At 37.0% G+C, this 21,077-nt stretch overlaps 3 protein-coding genes across 3 annotated transcripts in view; 2 read left to right on the plus strand and 1 right to left on the minus strand.

Moving 5' to 3' along the window:
• Positions 1–1,313: 1,313 nt before the first annotated feature.
• myf6 (myogenic factor 6) lies at positions 1,314–3,169 on the plus strand. Its single transcript, XM_081363872.1, has 3 exons — positions 1,314–1,845; positions 2,012–2,105; positions 2,566–3,169. Exons 1-3 carry the CDS (start codon positions 1,336–1,338, stop codon positions 2,679–2,681), a joined length of 720 nt encoding a protein of 239 aa, XP_081219998.1. The 5' UTR covers positions 1,314–1,335; the 3' UTR covers positions 2,682–3,169.
• A 4,858-nt stretch (positions 3,170–8,027) lies between these two features.
• myf5 (myogenic factor 5) lies at positions 8,028–10,751 on the plus strand. Its single transcript, XM_081363364.1, has 3 exons — positions 8,028–8,511; positions 9,952–10,027; positions 10,112–10,751. Exons 1-3 carry the CDS (start codon positions 8,059–8,061, stop codon positions 10,303–10,305), a joined length of 723 nt encoding a protein of 240 aa, XP_081219490.1. The 5' UTR covers positions 8,028–8,058; the 3' UTR covers positions 10,306–10,751.
• A 6,199-nt stretch (positions 10,752–16,950) lies between these two features.
• Positions 16,951–21,077, minus strand: part of lin7a (lin-7 homolog A (C. elegans)) — a 42,407-nt gene continuing 38,280 nt past the window's right edge. The window contains exon 6 of the mRNA XM_081363204.1: positions 16,951–18,945. The gene's annotated coding sequence lies outside the window, so the exon portion shown is untranslated. The remainder of the gene's footprint in view (positions 18,946–21,077) is intronic.

Consider the following 21,077-nt stretch of genomic DNA (forward strand, 5'->3'; position numbering starts at 1 on the left):
GAAGTATTTTATGCTCATCAAGCCTGCATTTATTTGATCAAAAATACAGAAAAAAACAGTAATATTGTAAAATATTATTACAATTTAAAATAACGGTTTTCTATTTGAATTTAGTTTATTTCTGTGATGCATCATTACTCCAGTCTTCAGTGTCACATGATCCTTCAGAAATCATTACTATATGCTGATTTGATACTCGGTTATTATCAATGCTAGAAACAGTTGTGCTTCATACTATTTTTTGTATAACCTGTGATACTTTTTTCAGGATTCTTGGATGAATAAAAAGTAAAAGTAAAAAAAAAAGAACAGCATTTATTTAAAATAGAAATCTTTTGTAACAATATACTCTACCGTTCAAAAGTTTGGGGACAGTACTTTTTTTTGTGAAATTGATAAAAAGTGATTGTCAAGATATATATTGTTAGAAAAAATATTATCTTTTGAATAAATGAATTCAATGAATGAATAAATGCTGTTCTTTTTAACTTTTTATTCAATGAATCCTGAAAAAAGTATCCAAAAAAATATTATTCAACACAACTGTTTCCAACATGGATAATAACTGAGTATCAAATCAGCATATTAGAATGATTTATGAAGGATTAACACTGAAGACTGGAGTAATGATGCTGAAAATTCAGCTTTGCATCACATGAATAAATTATATTTTAAATGATATTCAAATAGAAAACCTATCATTTTAAATTGTAATAATATTTCACAACATTGAAATATTTTTCTGCGTGTTTAATCAAATAAAATCAGGCTTAATGAGCATAAGATACTTCTTTCAAAAATATAAAAAAATAGTAATGTTTCCAAACTTTTGACCGGTACTGTATATATATATATATATATATATATATATATATATATATATATATATATATATATATATATATATATATATATATATATATATATAATGGTTGCTTTTGTCTCTGTGATAGTTGTAGTTTTGTTCCTTTGTTCCTTGAGTTCTGTGTTATCTGTTTAATGTATTACTTTATTAAAAACTCTGCATTTAGATCCTCACCTTCTCCAGTTTTCTCCAGCACGTTACAATATATATATATGTATATATTGCAGACTGTCCCATATAACAAAGTTTGTTAGGCTATACACAATGTGTAATATGGACAATGTAATGTAATGTCCCCTTTATTTCTCACTCGGACTCCTGTGTTCCTGAGGGCCTATTGAAATGAGTCTGAAGCCCTGCAACAGCTAAGCACTGGATAGAATTTCACATTCTATATTTAAGTCCCCTGACTTGTGTCACAGGGCTATTTAAATGCCAACAGTCTTACTGTCAAAACAGCCTACAACAACATGATGGACCTGTTTGAGACCAACACTTATTTTTTCAACGATTTACGTTATCTGGAGGGGGACCATGGGACTTTGGATATGCCAGGAGTGTCCCCACTCTATGAGGGCACTGACAGCCCTTTGTCCCCGGGACAGGATCCGGTCCCGTCCGAGACAGGGTGCGAGAGCAGCGGAGAGGAACACGTCCTCGCGCCGCCGGGACTGCAGTCGCACTGCGATGGTCAGTGTCTCATGTGGGCTTGCAAGATCTGCAAAAGAAAATCTGCCCCCACTGACCGGCGGAAGGCCGCGACTCTGAGAGAGAGAAGGCGGCTCAAAAAGATCAACGAGGCGTTTGACGCGTTAAAGAAAAAGACGGTGCCCAATCCGAACCAGAGGCTGCCCAAAGTGGAGATTTTACGCAGCGCAATAAACTACATCGAGAAACTGCAGGACCTGTTGCATTCGTTGGATGAGCAAGAACAGAACTCTGACAATGACCCTTACACATACAACGTGAAAGAAAACCATGTAAGAACACATCCAAGCCAATACAACCGATCCATGTTCTCTGACAGCAGCTGGATCCACGTGGTGCCACATGTCTGCTTCCAACTAATTATTATGGATATTAATTACAAAAATTAAATTAAGAGTAGGCTAATATTAATGTTTACCATCATGATTGCCTGTTCAGGTGGCTCCCAATGAGTATCATTGGAAAAAGACCTGCCAGAGCTGGCAGGGGAATCCAGATCATTCCAACTCCCCGATGGCCGGTCACAGAGAAGGTTGGTAGCCTACCGAGAAATAAAGTTTAAGGTTTTAATTATGGTCTTAAATTGCTGGTTATTAATGTTCCATCCGCTGGTGATGTACGTAATGGTCTGCGAGTAGTATTTGCGCATGATTGTGCCCTGAAAACTACAGCAACAATAATCTCAACCTCGTGTTCTCTTAAAAAAATGCTATAAAATAATTCAAAATTGAATGAGGAACTATTAAGAAATTCTTCTAATTTCCAGTGTGCGTTTTGACTTGAAGTCTGTGCGTAATTGTGTTTGCATAATTGCTTTTCGTTACTGTCTGCGCGTAATTCTCTACATGTGCGAAATGCTTCATACATAAATCCCTGTGTGTAATTGTTTTTCTGCAATGGTCTGTAGCTAATTCTCACTGCATAATTTCGTGTCATTTTCTACGCTTGTTTTTCGAAGCAAACATGATCCATGCCTATAACGTGTGTTCCAGGAGCCGCAGTGGAGTCTTCAGCATCCAGCAGCCTTCGTCGCCTCTCCTCGATTGTTGACAGCATTTCCACTGAAGAGACGAAAGCTCGATGTCCCGACCAGACCTCAGAAAAGTGAAGCTCAAGCATCCCACCTCACATTTCCGACTTGTATTTATTTCCATGAGCTATAGTGTAAATGTTTTAAATGTAATAGGCGACACTTTCATAAATAAGTCATTAACAAACATCCTTATATAATGCGCAACAGGTCATGTCAGGTCACAATCTGAAAAAATGAATATTTCTGAAAATATGTTCATATAATTGAATGTAACCATGTGATCTGTTAAGCATTGTATAAAATAATGTTTTTATTACATTGCAGATATTATTAATGAAAATGTAATTATGAAGTGTTCCATTTATTTTTCATAATTGACCATTCAGTGTAGTTGCTGCAGGTAATTCCAGGTTAATTTAAGGGTCATTCATATCAGCAAAATGATTCCTGTCAAGGTCTTCCTAAAATGTACATATTTTGTAATATATTGCTGTTACTTAAATTATTTTATAAATGAACAAGAAAGAAAGAGCACTTGATGACTACTGGATATAATTCCAACATTAAACATAAAAAAAAATCTAAATTGTTCTCTGTATTTTTATTTATAAAAACAAAAACAAACAAAAATACATTGTATTTATTTACAATTATTATCCGTTTTTAATAATTTTTCTAGAGGTTTTGATGTACCTGAAACATTCCAATGTAATATTCCCTTGTGATTTCAAAATATACCTCCCTATTGTCTTATAAAGTTCAACTAGGCATTAAACAATGAAGATATACAACCTTGTTAAGCTTTAAATTAATTTAGCACCAATGTAAAATCTTCATACTTGTTCAGTTGAATCTATTTTGAGTCGTAGCATTTACTTAAAGGTCCCAAGCTGAAGGTAACAGGCATGTATAGCTCGCAATGATGGCTGGCCACCAAATGTCCTCATTACAGCCATTGAATTAAAAGCCCTCCGTATTCCAGCAGCAGCCTTGACCAGTCAAGCCAGCAGCTCTCCCAGATTTACGAGCATTAACGGAGTGTTAAAGTATGACTGGCCCTGAAATAGCCCTGGCCTTGCCTGTTAGTTCCAGCTGGCAGGGCCGGACTCAGGATTGGCTGCAATGAAACCCATCGTCTATCTCATGATCAGAAGTAGAATGTTGGTCAGGGGAAAATATCGCAAAGCTGTAAGCAACATGACAGCTATCATAATGTTACAGTCTGTGAGGGTTTTCCCCTTGGATGAAGCATTGGGTTGCATTGCATTCATTGGTCAGGTTTAATTTGCAAGTGTGAATATGTGTGTGTGTTTGGCAACTATCCATCGGTAGAGTTGATTTGCTGGCGTTCCCGAGATCCACTGCGGCATTTCCATCTTGCACAGCGTGCTGTCTGTCAGGACCGGCTCTCTGATCTTTCCATTTAACACACTACCACCTTTGACCTCATCACAGACACAAGTTAACTTATGTACTCAAACTCTCAAATGACTCGGAATGACCAGTGACCTGCACATCTGGGAATCAAGGTCGTAAAGAGCAAATTCATATTTTTTTTGACCCTCCAGAAAATGGAAAAAAAGGATGCAAACTTATTATTTCTGGATTTTTAATATCACTTCAGAAATCAGATTGAAATCATTTAGAACATGTGCATTACCGTTTTGAAAGAAGTCTCATATGCTCCCTCATGTATTTATTTGATCGAAAATACAGTAAAATTTTTAAACATTATTACAATTTAAAATAAATGATTTGTATTGTCATGTATTGTAAAATGTAATTTATTTCTGTGATGCAAAGCTGAATTTTCAGCAACAGTCTTCAGAGTCACATGATCCTTCAGAAATGATTCTAATATGCTGATTTCAATGTTATCCATGTTAAAAACAGTTGTGCTACTTAATATTTGTGTGGAAACCATGACTTTTATCGGATAATTTGATGAAAAGTTACAATACAATGTTTTTTGTTAAATATTAAGCTAAATGTATTTAAATATGAATAAATCAGCATGTTATCTGACATGTTTAATGGTAACATTAATAACACCTCAGTATAAACAATGCTTTGGCGACTGCACACTTCGGGTGATTGTCTGATAAGTTATATGGCATTAAGATTGGGACACTTCAAAGAGATTTATTGCTCTCCGCTTAGTAAGCCAGACTGTAACCAGATAGCTCTGTCTACAGTGTTGTTTTAATAGGATCTCAGAGATGGTGCGATTTTATTTGGGTTCTTTCTTTATCGTGATGCCCGACTCCTTCAGGAGAGAGAAAAATCAAATTGGAAAGATCTTGACAGATTCATTGCTCGATTTGCATATGAACATACTCTGAAATACATAACAACTACAAATGTGTCATTAGTTACCATCAAAGGGAGGAACAATGAATGTGATTATAGCATCATGCCATCTGGGAATTATCCCAGAGAAACATTTTATTGCACAGAGGGCTCGAGAGACTTTGTTTAAGCATCAGCTTTCTTCATGGATGCTTCAAATAAAATTCCTGATCAGAAATAAAAATGACACAAACTATATAATATACCTTATTTGAACATTTGATTAATTTATAAATTAAAGCAACATTGTTGAGACCTGTCTATCTATCTATCTATCTATCTATCTATCTATCTATCTATCTATCTATCTATCTATCTATCTATCTATCTATCTATCTATCTATCTATCTATCTATCTATCTATCTATCTATCTATCTATCTATCTATCTATCTATCTAAGACAGACCTCACATTCAACTAAAGTTAAACTATAGGACTGAAGATGTGTTTTGGAAAACGTTTACTGACATTCCTTTGAATACCCAGTTATGGAGCCATTCTGATATCCCACATCACTGGAGCTTATACAGGACACTTCCTTTAGCTGCCAGACAAATGCTGTTGCCAATCACACCATCTGATCATGTGATCAAATATGATACTGTTATTGCTGACGGAAAAAGTGCAGCCAATGGCCGGTCTTGGCAGGCAAAAGGAGGCTGGAGAAAAATAACAAGAGGCTGGAGGAAACATCGGAATTTTCCTTCAGTGAATGCAACTATAAAATCATAACATCATTTACATGGTGTATAGTCAGTCTAGATGTGAGAAAAAACTCGAAATGAAGTTCGAAATGAAGTGGGTAGTAAATAAATCAAATAAATGTTCATTTGAATTGCACGTTTATTCTAACACAAACACTTGTGAGAGAAAATAAACCTGAGAGCCCGCACAGGACAGAAACATTAACGCTCGCCCTCTGCCCTACACTTAACACAGTTCCTGACCCTTGACAACAACCCTCAGAAAAGCCCCGAAGTTCCCCAGAGACATCGCAATATTCCCAAATCTCAGAGCAGGTTTGTGTGCTCAACTCAGACCTTTGCGCGCTCGCCATATGCTTACGCAATCTGAGTTGGACTCAGTTATCGACTGCTGTCAGGTTTTCTCGTTGTCCATGTTGTTAACAGTCAATTGTCTTTGATCTGAACGACAGCTAAACAGGATTATCCCTTGCCAATGTCTTCTTCAGCTGTGCGCAATACAATCTACACCGGCTCTCCGTGTTTTCTTAGGTGCGCAGGGTTCCCAGACACTAGAGAGGCCAAACGTTTTAGCACGTTGTGAGAAATATCCGCATTGTATCTTTATTAGCTGTCAACACTGATGGCTCGAGTAATGACCTCTATACAGCAATAGACGGGGATTTTAAAACACTTGATCAGTGTTAAAACTGTTTTATTGCGCAACTGCCTTTACGCACCATTTGTAAGCGTTATTATTGACGTAATATGAAGTAGATAAAATAAAAAATTATAATCCAACAAGCTGCTATGCAAATAAATGTACCCAAATTGATTTTTTTTTTTTCTCAAACATGGCCTATGTATATATACTCAGATGCTAAATAATACAGTCTGTCCAGGTGTGTAATCATGGTAACTGAATGTGATCATGGCCTTGTTCAGCATTTGAAAGGATTCTGGTATACATTTTAATGATAGGTTTCTGATTGTGTGTGATGGTAGAGACATTTTTCAGTTTTTGGAGAAAAATCTGGATAGTCAGCAGTCAATTATTTCAGGTCTTTGGAAAAAGCAAGCAAAAAATTGTTTTTAATCAATTTTAAAACTGATTCCTTGATTTTAATGCTTTTTACAAATTGTAATTTCTTTAGATTTTCTAAGTATTTTTTAGTAATGATTTATTGTAGAGGTTAAAAAAAGTTTGGGCAGGGGACAGGGTACTGCTAGTTATAAGAAACAATTTTTTGATTTAATCTACCAATTAAAAATAGAATGATCGTTTTTTAAATATCATCCTAAATGGGAGAGAAAACTTGCCTGAATTGAGGAATAACCCATATACATATATTAAAATATACATATAAATGTCACAATATCATTCTTTTTACAGATGCACAATTGACAATTTATTCACTTCTTTCTTCAACATTTTGATTTTAGGTCAGATTTTTTTGTCTTCATTTATAGTCATTTGACAAATTAATTTTAGTACATTTATATAAAAAGCCGTTTAAAATAGTTTTAATGCTCCGATAGCAAAAAGAAGCAGAAATCTTGCCACACAGTCGCTAATGAGCTACTTAGAAATTTAATGAGGGTTAACTAACATGGACACGCTGCCTCTGACACCTTCATCCACTGTCCGGATCTTGAGTTGTTTATCTGTGTGAGTGTGTGCCTCTGAAACGCTACACCAGCCCTTACAGCTGGGCCGCATCTGCAACGCTGCTCATTCTCAAGCGTAAAACTAGCTAGCAAACACTGGAGTCATTCTTGACCATTTCGTTTTGAGGTAATAGAAATGACATATATTTGTTTGGTTTCATTTTTAATGCATCGTTTCTTCAGAGGCCCCATGCAGCATATGTATATTAAAAGTCTTTAAGAGGATTTACAATTGAGTGCATATATATATATATATATATATATATATATATATATATATATATATGCACTCAATTGTCAATAATCTTAAAGACTTTTAATAATCAATACAAGTCTTGGACACAATGCAGGAAAAAACGTGAGTAGCCACAGATAAAAATCTGCTCCTACAATTAAAGTGCAAAAAAACTTTCAAAGTAAAGTAAGATCTAAAGTAGACTTCTAGAGCAAGAGTTTCTGCACATGAATGTTTATTGATGATAATTCCCTCTTGTAATGACCGTCATGCTGTTGAACTGAGTGAGAAACCACCCCTATACACAGATGTGGGAAACTCAGTAGGGGTGTTGGGTCTGGGTGGGGATCTGGGTGGTGAGGGAAGGGGGGTCGCTGAGCCCTGCCTTGGCCAATGGGGCACGGTCATTAGGGCTGACCAGTGTGGGCCCCAGTATATAAGAAGGGCCGTATGGCACCAGAGAAACCACATCACTCAGAGGTCGCCCCCTTACAGATCTCCTACACCACACCAATCATGGACGTATTCTCCACATCCCAGATCTTCTACGACAGCACCTGTGCCTCGTCCCCTGAAGATTTGGACTTCGGCCCCGGAGGGGAACTGACCGGGTCTGAGGAGGACGAGCACGTCCGGGCCCCCGGTGCCCCGCACCAGCCGGGTCACTGTCTGCAGTGGGCCTGCAAAGCTTGTAAGCGCAAATCCAGTACGGTGGACCGCCGGAGAGCCGCCACTATGAGGGAACGCCGCAGGCTGAAGAAGGTGAACCACGCGTTTGAGGCGCTACGGCGATGCACCTCGGCAAACCCCAGCCAGCGTCTTCCCAAGGTGGAGATCCTGAGGAACGCCATCCAGTACATCGAGAGCCTTCAGGACCTGCTTAGGGAACAGGTGGAAAACTACTACAGCCTGCCTATGGAGAGCAGCTCTGAGCCTGCCAGCCCCTCCTCGAGCTGTTCTGAAAGCATGGTAAATATGACTCTTTTCCTATAGGTCAGGGCCCAAAAGCTCAGAAAAAGCCTTTTCAATGTAGGTTTTCATCTTTTTGTCGGTATCCAGACAAGGTCACTTGACTCGTCTCTCCATGTTTTCATCTTCATATTTTCTCTCAATAGCACACAGGGGATTTTATCCCTCAAATGGAGTCAGGGTTGCCTCACTCTCAGCATGACAACGATAAATTGCTGCCAACATCTGGCTCTTTTTATACGCTGAGATATAAGCTTACTGCTGTTTGTCAGGGAACTGAAAGGAATCTACAGTAGATGTGGTATTGCAACATATCGGGTTGATATTTGGTACAAAATTAACAGAGTTTATTAAATAGCAAATCTTAGTTGTGTCTGTTTTAATGCTCACTTGCTCAGCAATATACTGTTTATCATGCAGGTTTTCTTCTCAATGCACATTTGCTAATGTCGCCCAAATGAATTTTGCTAACTGTAAACTGACTGTTATTATGATTTTTACATATACTTGGGCATATTCTTTGATTTGGTTCTCATAATGTAGAAAGTGCCATGTAGTTTTGCGAATTTAGCTTGATGCTAATATTTTTGCTAATCATTTGTTGACAAAGACTACAGTAGCTTATATAAAAAGTCATTTAAATGTTCCCCCATGAAACACATTTTAAGGTTACCTGACTAAATTTTTTTACAGGGTATCTAGTTAGCGTTTATTTATTCGAGTAAAATACTTGCTGATATTAAAAAGTGAGGCATGGCCGATTTGAAAAGATTACTAGTCAGTGGCTGAAAGGCCAAGACTTCTAGTCGTAATTGTTCTGAGCAAGTTGATGAGTTAGTAAAACTTTAATAAAGTAGAACTGTCCTTGAGATTTAGACGTGTTCTACACGAATGAACAGGGCAAGAAGACCGCAGAAGTCAAACAGCAATGGTACAAACAATGTGAGATGTTGATTCACAAAACATTTATGTATCTCAGTACAGGGTTTAAGATGTAGTATAGGTGGATATAGCAATGTCTTTCCCACTGGACTCTTTATAGCCTAATAAAGCCTCAGTAAATCCTGCCAACAGAGACTGGCAGGAAAGTGGCGGCCGTGCCGCATTCCTGACTGACTGCATGAGCTGCGCTGCTGCCAGGATTTTCTGCAGATTTACTCGGAGAAAGTGTCATCTTGCACAAACTGGTGTGGCTTCCACTGAGTTAATCAATTCGCCACGCCTGAAGCCCAGCATAGCGTGGGAGTGCCTTGCAAAATAACCAGCCTGTGAAAGAAAGAGAAGTGATCTAGTGAAGCGCATGGACCACGCAGTGCTGCTCATTCGCTGCTCGTGGCTCCAGTGATGCTCGAGTTGTTGTTGAGGAAAAAGAATCAACCTCATGTGTTCACTGCTTTATATTTGTGAATGCTTATGGAACTTTTTGTGTTCTTCATTAAGGTTGACTGCAACAGTCCTGTATGGCCTCACATGAATCCAAACTGTGGGAATAACTACAACTTTAATGCACAGACTGGTAAGAAATAAAACCATTTTCATTTTAAAAAAAAAATATTTATGTGGAGTTCAGTAATAATGTAATCTTTCTCGATCAATCCAGCTAGTGCGGTGGCCAGAACTCCAGGAGCGTCTAGTTTGCAGTGTCTGTCCAGCATCGTGGACAGGCTGTCCTCTGTGGACACGGGAATTGCAGTGGGAATGAAGAACATGGTCGCTCTTTCTCCGACTGGAAGTGATTCCCAGTGCAGTTCTCCAGATAGTCCCAGCAACAGACCAGTCTATCACGTCCTGTGAGAGGGAGCGAGACACACATTGCATGTTCATTTTGGGTGATTTGTTAATGCTTTCAGAAACCAATAAGAATGTAGTCATTTCAAACCTCCATTCAGCACAATTACAAAGGTTTGCTCTCAAATTTATGGTTAAAATGCAAGACAAATCTGTGGATTCTTTCTGGGCCTTGTTATAATTTGGTTTATGTCATCAGGCTTTAAGTTAACTGTCTTAAAAAAACAAAAACTATGCATAAAAATATATCACATTAAAGTACAAACAGTGGATATTTTACTGTGTTGGCTGACTATGTAGCTTAACTACATTGACATTGGTTTTATTTATCAATAATAATCGCTGTGGTACTTAGTAAATGCTGTTTTTGTTTTGTTTTTTGTCTTTATACTTGATGTTGTCCACAACCTACCATCTCTGTGTTGTAAATAAGATTGTACATAATTTTAAATGACTGTTATTGTATTCATGTAATGTTTTTTGTCATATTTAATGAACATTGTCACATAAAAATGACTTTTTCACCAATAATAAATCTCAAAAAGTTGTATTTAATAATACCATTTGTCACTATTTGATTTAAAATGAGGAATACAATTCTCGGGTGCTTTTTGCATCTCAGTAAATGTTGATGATAATTCCCTGAATGGCCCAATCATACGACATTTGTCAGCTGCTAAAATCATGGCTGTTGGAGGAGGACAGTTGATAATGTGATGAGTTGGATGTTGAAGAAAGAGAGAGAAAGAAAGGAAATGAGCTCTGTGTGCCTGTTTGCTTAATGTAACAAATGTTACACATCATTCACACCCTCTTAATACCATTGTCATGAACAAATGGCCACATGCTGACACTTCAAGGTGCTGCTTGTGTGTGTGTGTGTGTGTGTGTGTGTGTGTGTGTGTGTGTGTGTGTGTGTCATGTGTGTGTGTGTGTGTTTGTGTGTGTGTGTGTGTGTGTGTGTGTGTGTGTGTGTGTGTGTGTGTGTGTGTGTGTGTGTGTGTGTGTGTGTGTGTGTGTGTGTGCGCGCGTATGTGTGTGTGGGTGAGATGGAGAGAGAGGGAAAGAGAGAAAGAGAGTCTTTGCACAAAAGAAAGAATTAGTTTAATTTCATTATTGCTCACAATATTAAGTTGTTTTGCCTGATTAATCTACACAAGTATTATTTTGTGACCAAATGTGCCCATCGTATACAGTGCTATCAAGTAACAGTGTAAAGCCTACTCAAATTTGATGCAATTAAACAAAAACTACTCAGAGAGTGAAATTTACACTGGATTATCAGTAAATAACAGTATAATAAAGAAGCTCTACAATGTGAAGTTATGTATTTTATGTGTACATTTATTTAAAAACATCCTCATATACATCCTTAGACTTCAGTGACATAAGACTTATGATTTGTTATCTTTTGTCAAATCAACTTAGATAATTAACGTGGTTAAGATAACATAATATTTTGAGTTTCTATTTATTAAACCAATCTCCCTTACTGCATTAACTCAATTTTTTAATTTCAATGAACTCAAAATTTTAAGGCAACCAGGTAACTTACTTTTTAAAGTTAAACCAACAATATTTTTGACAGTGTGTAAATGACCAGTAAAATATGAAATACATCCTGTACACTTTGGGTGTAAAAATAAATGAATAAAATGTGAAATACAACAGTAAATTAAATTCTATCCTTCATCCACATTTTTTAAGAAGAGCTCTGGTAAATATGACTGTGATGTGCATTAATATTAGCAATGTTTTTTGAGCATATCTGCTCACTCCTAGTGTTCTTGTTAGTGAATCAAATTGAGAAACAACCTTCAAGTAAAAAAATAAAAACTTGCAACCCCCATTAAAGGAGCTACTTTCACATTTTAATAGGTGCCTATGCTGTCTCTGAGCCAATTTTGCTCTCGTAAAGAGTTTCAATAATGCATTAGACGATCTTTCGCTGAGAATCTTTCAAAGAGTTTTAAGTACAGTAGATTCAATTTCAGTAAGCAATCCTGTCGCCCACCTGGCTATAACTCCAAATGCAATGCAGGAAATATCCATGGCTAAAGCTCTACTATAATCCGTTAAATGACTCATATATTGGATTTATTATTAACCCTTTAAAAGATTTAAACCTTCAATGGATTGAATAGCATAGTCTGCTCTGACTGCACATGTTTAAAGCTTTTCATTGCAGGCCATAAAAGGTGACTTTTTTCACTTAAAAAAAACTTTTATTTCTTTTGTGTGTGTGTGTGTGTATGTGTGTGTGTGTGTGTGTGTGTTATTTTCTGTAACGGTGTATATCTTAATGTCTTGACAAATAAAGGAGAAAGAGATTACACTTATTCTCTAGGAAAAAGATGAAGTTCATTGACCTTACTGCATTGACAACAATGCACTTAAGACCTTTGGCCACTAGAGTGCAGTATTTTCTCAAGTGCATACACAATGCAGATGCTGTGACTCCTGGTAACCAAAGGCCTTCTATACTGTAAAAAGAGTTGCTGCCTTGAATATTTAAGTACAACTAACTTGGATGTTTAAGTCATTTCTACTTAAATTGCATTAAGCTGTTTTAAAAGAAATGAGTCGAATCTTGTATAGCATAAAGTTGAAAATTGATTAAATTATTTTGATGAATTAAAGCAATGTAAAAACATATGTTGTCATAACTTATTGATCATAATTTTTTTACAGGCTTACAGGCTCAAAATGTCATACTTCCAGTCATTTTAAGCCAAAATGGGGGTCAACCTTGAACAAACTGCAACAGAAGCAAAAACTGAATTTGTATCCTCAATATGTCCTGAGTAAGGAAAAAAGCCCAGAAGAATCCCATTAGGGGAAAGTTTCAAAAAAGACCCAAATATAGCCTATTCATACGCCTATTCATTCTTTTTCTCACGTGAATAGGGTAAAAATTGTAACCTTTAGATATCACCATGAAAATTACTGAGTTGATTACTTACATCAAGACAAACAAAAAATGTATTACAAGTTTTTTAAAATTGTTTGTTAACATGGACAAACGGTGCATAATCCAATTACGTATGTGCTAATTTGCATAAATACCACAACAGATCTAAACCTAAACATTGGGTCTAGTCAGGTGAAAATGTCTTGTTGAATCTTGTTGACATTTAACAGTAAAATACTTAATGTTAAGGTCTGAATGGAACCCATTTAGGCTACCCATGAGCATTAATACATAGAGGCAGGAATAAGTACTTTAGAAACCAGCCTTTATTCATTATTATTGCAGAGCTGGGGTTTGGGGCTGGGTCCGTGGGACTGTTTCTGGGGGACGAGTCTGAGGGAAGAACAGGAGACAAGGAGAATGCACTGCAGAAGACAAAAGGTAGGTAAAATTAAAAGTGAATCCCCAGAAACAATAATTAATGTGCAGATCACAACTTGACAGGTTCAACCCTTCAAACTGTCAATCTGTGCGTTAGTGGTGGAGAATTTAAGTACCTAACACTTTCTGCCTTGTTTATTGTGAGCGAGTCATTGAATCACTCAAACAGACGATTCCTTAAAAAATGACTCATGAGTAAATTAGGCTACAACAAACGCGATCGGTTGCTCAGAGACTCGACGGTTGATTTAGCTTCGATTGGAAGTTTGGAACTGCTTTCGTTGGCGCGGCAAAAATAGAAAAAAACTACGGACAACATTGTGTCTAAAATGTAAGTTGTTAACTTTTTATTTATTGAACAGTTGTTGAAAATTTTTGCTTCTTTAATGCAAATTTATTTCATCTGTCTCTCTTGGCATTTGGTAAACAAACAGAACATTGTCAATTTTTAGGGGATAACTGTTAATGTTCCAGATAGTTTGTAAAATAAATCGCCTGGCTGTGCCCTTCGCTGACGGACTCTTTTAAAAGGCCCTTCTTGAAGACATTCAGTCCTCTCACTAAAACCTTCTCTTAGCTTGATTTTCCGCTAAAAATGCTATTTGAAATTCACCTAGAGCAGCTTCCAGCACTTTTTTTTTTTACCAGTGCATTTCCATAACATGATATTTCCTGTTGTTTGTTGTTTTTTAGGCTACTTCTCAATTTCTCAATATCTATCCATTGAAATATTTTAGAGCAAAGCACTACTTGGAAAAAAAAGAAGAAAAAAAGGATTTTATTAATTTCATTGACTTATATAGGCCTGTAAATCTATTTTTTAAACTGTCCAGGTGATGAGGCAGTGACATGAAAGTGTTTTTTAAGTATTCATGTTTTATCTAGTTTAACACTGAGATAAAACACAAAAAGTGTCCTGATCTGCTTAGATTGTTGCGCACAGGTTTAGATATAAAGCTCTGATTTAAAATTCACCAGACCTACAATTCCAAGTGCAAATCCACTTTGATCCAAGTAAATCTATGTGCTGCCTTGGGAGTACCTTTGTTAGTGATACAATATTTTAAAAGATCCTAGTTTCAGGGTTTTTCAATGGATATTCTGTTGTTGTCAGGATTTTGCTCAGACCTGTGGATTTTCGGCCAGAAAATATTACATAGATAGATTACGTTTGTTTAGCTACACTTTCAGAACAGATTTTAAAGAAATTAAAAAACACATTTAACAACTGGATCACATCAGTGATTCATACATCTTGGGTGCCCATACACTTCTCCCATGTAGTTTCATGTTCATGTTTCATGAGTTAAATGTTTTTTCAAGAAACAGGTCCATTGGAATTGGAAATGTAACTGTCGTTATGCCATGTTGGACTGTTATAATTGTATATTGGGGCTTTTTCCTGACATTGTCATATCAAAATAACATTGTTATATCAGATTATAACATCATGACAGAGCATGGGTATTAAAAAAAAACTTCAGAACTTCAAATAATTGTGGAAATTCCAGAGCCTTTAAAGCGGGGCTCAGTAACTTCGGGATTTCTTCGCTGTATTCTCGCTTTTTGCTCGCAGGTTTCTCTCTAGAGCTCCCCCCACAGCTTCGGAATAGATATTTGACAACACTGTTGTAAAAACTCGTAGGCGATTCTCGGACACCAGAGGCTAGTAGATCAACGACATCAAAGCAGATGGGACATTCTTTAAAACGTCTTCTTCATTCGGGTTCGAACAGCGTGAGGGAGCGCAATAATGACAGCATTTTAGCAGATTTCTTTTGGCCGTAAAGCAATTGTTTACATCGCGAGACTTCCTGACGCTGCGGCCGGCGGCCCGCCGGCTCAAAGTTGCAAGTGCGTATTTTCCGCTCACGGGCACCAGGGGGGTGCGAAACGACCACCATTCAACCCGAAATAAGTAATGTAACCATTCCAATGACTCCGAAGCTGTTCAGTTAAGGTAAAAAAGTTACTTAGTTCACCTTTAAAGGTTGAGTTGGCAATTTCGGAGAAGCTAGCAATAGCTAGCTAGCTTCGTAAGCATAAGATCCCACCCTCCCTTCAGAGCGCTCTGCAAAGCCACACCTCCTTCAAAACACATGAACGCGCACAGCAGAGCAGAGTCTGCAAAGCGTCACAAGAGACGGTGTTAAATTACCTTGTGTCTCAAAGCACATAACATAGTAATAATGAATGTAAACAACTTACAGAGCACGGACTTACGGGTTTCATTTCGGCGTTGATAGTGATGCCAGAGAAAGGCATAAATCTGAGGACGTGAACTCCGGGTAGAATTACGGTTATGGCGTGAACGCAGCATAAGCTCATTGTTTTGGTTCAGGAGGAACCATTAAATAAAGGCAGCTACTGTTTGTTTGTGGCACTCTGTGACTGGCTGTCTACAACTTTGCATAGCCTTACAGAACGCACTGATGAAGTGTGATGTCTGTGGGAGCAGGTGCGTGGAGGTTTGGAAATACATACATTGACAGGCAGGTCAGACATCCTAACATTTTTTGGTCTGAGACTTCCACAGAAGATATATGTAATTTTTTTAATATTGAGAACACTTTTATTATTAATTGCTTTTATGATGTGAAGAGAGTTTCAACCAGAATAATAAAAAAGTGTTTATGAAAAAAATTGCCCACCCCACCTTTAAATTGTGGGAAATTCAGTACAGTTAAATGCATAATCCATTCTATAGAGCGAATTTCTGCATTAGTCTTTCACTGTCAGGTTCATCTGTTGCAATTTGACATGGGCAGTTGGGCTATTTATCAGTTCATTGGATGCCTGATGAGTGTAAAAGAATTTCACTGCACAAGCCTTTGACTTCAACCTCTGTTAAACATATCACCTTGTTGTGTCTTTGGATAAAAGTATTTTCCTGTCTCTTCTCACTTTTGCACCGGCGTATGTATAAAACTTTAACATTTTCTGAAGAAGACTTGACGCAAAGTCTTCTTTGCATGAAGAAAGTCATTGGGTCATTGACTCATTCTTTCAAATGATTCATTTAAATGCAGAGATTAATTCAAGAACGACACACCACTAACACCACGCAACAGATTCTGCTGTGGTTTGCTGTTTTTGATGGCAGACTAAAAAGAGACTGGCAGTTTGTGTCTAAAATGTAATTACACGATATTAGCTTCTTGTCTATTGAACTGTGTTGATTGGTCATCAGGATGTTGCTACATAGGGTTGATTAAGTGTTCTAAGTGGTTGTTAGCGTGTTTCTATACGTTCGCTAGGGTGTTCTGAATGGTTTATAGGTAGTTAAGAAACAAAGATTTGAAGCTTTGCACACACGCACATATATTTATTTATACAAATATAATATGTATAACAATTGCATATCACTTGGTATTTTTTTCACTGTATAATAAGATCAGCTTGTCCAGCCTGAAAAATGCAAGTCATTAATAAGAAAGTCTGTAAGTAAACATATAAAAGGGAAGAGAATCCGTTAAAATGAATTGATTGACAATCAAGGAACAAATCAACTTGGCATGATTTTGTCTATTAGGATGACACGTTTACATGTTACCCACAGACTGAGATTACTCAAAAACCAACCAACAAAGGAACTAATTTAAGTATCTACCAAAGTCCTACGTCAGGAAAACCATCAAACCAAATTACAATAACACAGATACAATTTTACCTTTGATTACTGGTGGTCATCAACTACTTGCTGATTTACAGTTTTGCTTCTATAAGACTTCAACTAACAGTACAACTACAGCGCTGCCAAGGATAGACATTTTGCCAGCTTTTGACGGCTTGAGTTCAGGGAAAGAAGTTGTGAAATAAAAATGCAATAAAAAATGTTAGAAAATAAAACAAAATGCAGTAGATTAACTTTTTTAATTGATTGTCAAAACAGGACAATGTTAAAATATTTCTAGTGAATGAGGTGGTCGGTTATGTGAAATATAACAATTACTGAACACCACAAAACAATCTTTCAAACCTCTAAGATAATAAACTTGAAAATAGAACTTTAACATAACAAAATACTGTTAAAATGTACCTCCATTTGTAGATATCACATGTATCTGTGTTTGACATTCTGTTTGTCTTCGAAGTAAATAATTTCATAATATGAACTATGTCTGAACTTAAATAGAATATTTCTGAATTAGAATTTAATTTCAGGACTAGTGACATCGCAACCATTAAACCGCATCAAAACTGTACAGCTGTATGCATGCAGGACCTGTTAAAGGTCAAGTGTGTAATTTCCGCCCCACTTGTGCCACAAAACAAAATTGCGAAAATAAGGACTACTTTCAAACAGGTTTCCAGAACACTCCCTTTATGTCATTGGTTTCCAAACATGTCCAGCCCTAAAAATCACGCTATTGGTTGGATGCACAAACAAATAGTGTACCTGTATGCAATGTTCTGATATACCAATGCAGTGTTTAGGCTACACTTTTTACTTATGGTTAGATTTGTATATTAACGTAGGATCAGAGAGAGTGTTTGCAAAAATTACACACTTTTCCTTTAAATATGTCCGCCATACAATATGCCAAATTTCTCTAATAATCTCTGTCAATGGCACTGTGATACAGTGATCTCATAAGAAAATTCTGTGCAAATGTTGTTTATGGTTTAGTCTGACTTATGTCACATGGTGCATAAGATACAGTTTTATATTAACTTTACCCTTGTAAGATGAATCTTCTACGCTTAAAGTTCACTTTTTACCCATACTTTGACAGTAGAATGCGACAAAACAAGTGTTATTGCTAAATCTACATTCTTTACAAAATATTCCTTGCTACAATATGGTATAAAATACCTCAGTGTTATCCAATTACGGACTACTGACATAAAAAGCGCTTTCTTTTCACAGAGACACCAGCACCAAAAGAACCCTTCGTTACTGTACAAAGCTGTGGCAACAAAAACATAATGAAAATAAAAACAAATTGTTGAACGCTTTATCACATTATCACAAAACTACAAGAGGGACTTTTTAAGAGGGTCACAACTTGCGATTGGTTCCAGACAACTGAAATATGAACAAGTAAGAGTAAAACAATACTCAGTGCTAGCCTTTCTCTATGACATCATGCCACATTTTTCCAAGCACCAATTTGGAACACAGATCATGGAGTTTTCAACCTTTTTGAGTTGTAGGTAGTTGACTGAAAGAGGATAGTCTTCACTGGAGAACAGTAAGGGTCCTCTTCCGAGATCTCTTGGACCTCCTTACATCACATCTGTGAGATTAAGTCTCACCCAGTGTCCTCTACTTTTTCTTCTTTTGGAACAGCCTGTGAAAAACCAAAAGGACAAAAGCTGAGAGACAAGTTTAAAGGGACTGTCAAAACCTTTCCTGGTATTTCTGGCTATTTTCTTTATATAACAACACATAGGCTACACAGGGAAATGTAACAGGCCGAGCTTGAACCTTTAGTTCCATGTGTCCACTATGGCCCAACATGTCAAGGTGAAGTACCAGTGTTGTAGTTGAGACCCGCTAATTTGAGTCCAAGTCCAGACTGAGACGAAGAGGGTCGAGTCTCAGTCAAGGCCAAGACCAAGAACAAATTCTCCAGAGTCTATGACAAGATCGTGAAAACTTGGTTTTGGACTTGGATTCAAGGCGTGAGACTGAGTATGGACTCAAGTACTACAACACTAGCAATTATGTTAGTAGCTGAACATAAATTGGGCTTTTCCAATTCTTTAGCTTTATAACAAAATCTAGAGCGCTAGGCTGTCTAGACAGTGTGCTTCTGACATTTTTGGCCGTTCCAAACTTTATATTATTTATGAGATGCCTTGTTTTGGGGAAAAGGTGGCATCGCATGCTTCCTTTACAGACAAGTCATTTCCAGAATGCATTATGAAAAGCCTTAAAAAAATTTACATTTTCTGCTGATAAATTTCGATATTTATTTGTTGGCAGGTTACATAAAGTTCACACGCTGTTTGGCACGTCTCATATTATTTTTCCCATATGCTTTGTAGTTGTTTTCTTTTCAGATATCAGCCCTCTTTTTTAAGCTAGGAAGCATCCTGTTTTGGATGGTTTCTATTGGATATGAGCTTATTTTAGACTAGGTTCTCAACCCATGTAACTACACGGTCCCCCATTGTTAAAATCAATACACGCAGACCCCTGAAACTCCCGATAAGCTAAAATATGTCCTCTTGTACTGCTGAAATAACAAAAACAAGTTTCTTTTAGACATTAGACTTTTTTATTAACAGAAACTTAAGCCAAACATATACTTCCCTTGTCTGCAATTCACTTTCTGAAGAGTAAAAAACTTAATTTGCCAATACAAGCCTTTTAGTAAGTTGACAATTTTGGAGTTTGTTGCTCCAAAATATATATATATATTCTGATGATTTAGCATTTTATTGTTAAATTGATAAATTCTAGATATTTTGTGCCTCCCCCCTTCCCCCAATCTACAGTAGATCTTGAACTGATCTTATTTGTTTTTCAGATATGTGTGTGTGTGGTGTGGTTTAGTGTTGGCAGAGTGCTCTCTGGTCACTGTGGCTTTGCTGTTCGGTCCACATGCCAGTCTTGATAGGGGATGATCTGGGGCTCAGCTCTCTCACCATGATCCTCTTGCCCAGACATAATGTCCCAAAAATACTCAGCAGCTCACAAGCACATATGATTTTACAGCCAAGGATTTAGCTACAAGCAAGAGATGCACAAGGAACTCCATTAGGCCTCTGGTGATAAGTGTACACACGGTGTATCCACACGGACGTGCTTTTGAGTCGGCACTGCTTATAGCTTCATTTTAGGCTTGGATGGTTTCTAAGGCGAGGTTACAATGATGCCAACTATACTGCTGCTTAGAGCTAACTATGGCGTGAGGAGGCAATGAGGCGAGAGATGGGCCGAGTATCATTAATACAAGGAGATGTGCTTTGGTCTGTCTGGAAAAGACTCTGACTAATAGAATTCTCTCCTATTGTATTGCATTTGCAAAGACGAAAGACGTCTTGAGATAATAAGAGTGCTGTTATTTCAGAACAGTAATATTGGAAGTGATAAGGATGACATACTTTCTCTTTTTAAAATCGAAGGGAGGCGCTGTTTCAGAAGTTAATATGTGATGTAAAGTTACTTGTAAATTATTTGACAATGACATATCAATTAGCACCAAATAGAAAAATTCCAGTATTTTATAAGCCTGTATATATATATATATATATATATATATATATATATATATATATATATATATATATATATATACGATCGAAAGTTTGGAAACATTACTTTTTTTAATCTTGTAGAAAGAAGTCTCTTATGCTCATCAAGCTTGTTGGCCAACCGTGCTGAAACGTGCTGGTAGAACACTTGCTTTTAATTCACAGTGGAAAATTCACATGGAATGGAACGGTTTGCAATGACAACGGTTTGGCCTGATGG

The sequence above is a fragment of the Scardinius erythrophthalmus genome, assembly GCF_964197995.2.
Source record: "Scardinius erythrophthalmus genome assembly, chromosome: 4".
Taxonomy (NCBI): domain Eukaryota; kingdom Metazoa; phylum Chordata; class Actinopteri; order Cypriniformes; family Leuciscidae; genus Scardinius; species Scardinius erythrophthalmus.

Excerpts from the sequence above, each read along its gene's own strand:
- myf6 (XM_081363872.1), top strand. The coding sequence starts at position 1,336 with ATGATGGACCTGTTTGAGACCAACACTTATTTTTTCAACGATTTACGT. Across the intron at positions 1,846-2,011 it reads ACAACGTGAAAGAAAACCAT|GTGGCTCCCAATGAGTATCA; the intron begins GTAAGAACACAT and ends TTGCCTGTTCAG. Across the intron at positions 2,106-2,565 it reads GATGGCCGGTCACAGAGAAG|GAGCCGCAGTGGAGTCTTCA; the intron begins GTTGGTAGCCTA and ends CGTGTGTTCCAG.
- myf5 (XM_081363364.1), top strand. The coding sequence starts at position 8,059 with ATGGACGTATTCTCCACATCCCAGATCTTCTACGACAGCACCTGTGCC. Across the intron at positions 8,512-9,951 it reads CGAGCTGTTCTGAAAGCATG|GTTGACTGCAACAGTCCTGT; the intron begins GTAAATATGACT and ends TTCTTCATTAAG. Across the intron at positions 10,028-10,111 it reads CAACTTTAATGCACAGACTG|CTAGTGCGGTGGCCAGAACT; the intron begins GTAAGAAATAAA and ends CGATCAATCCAG.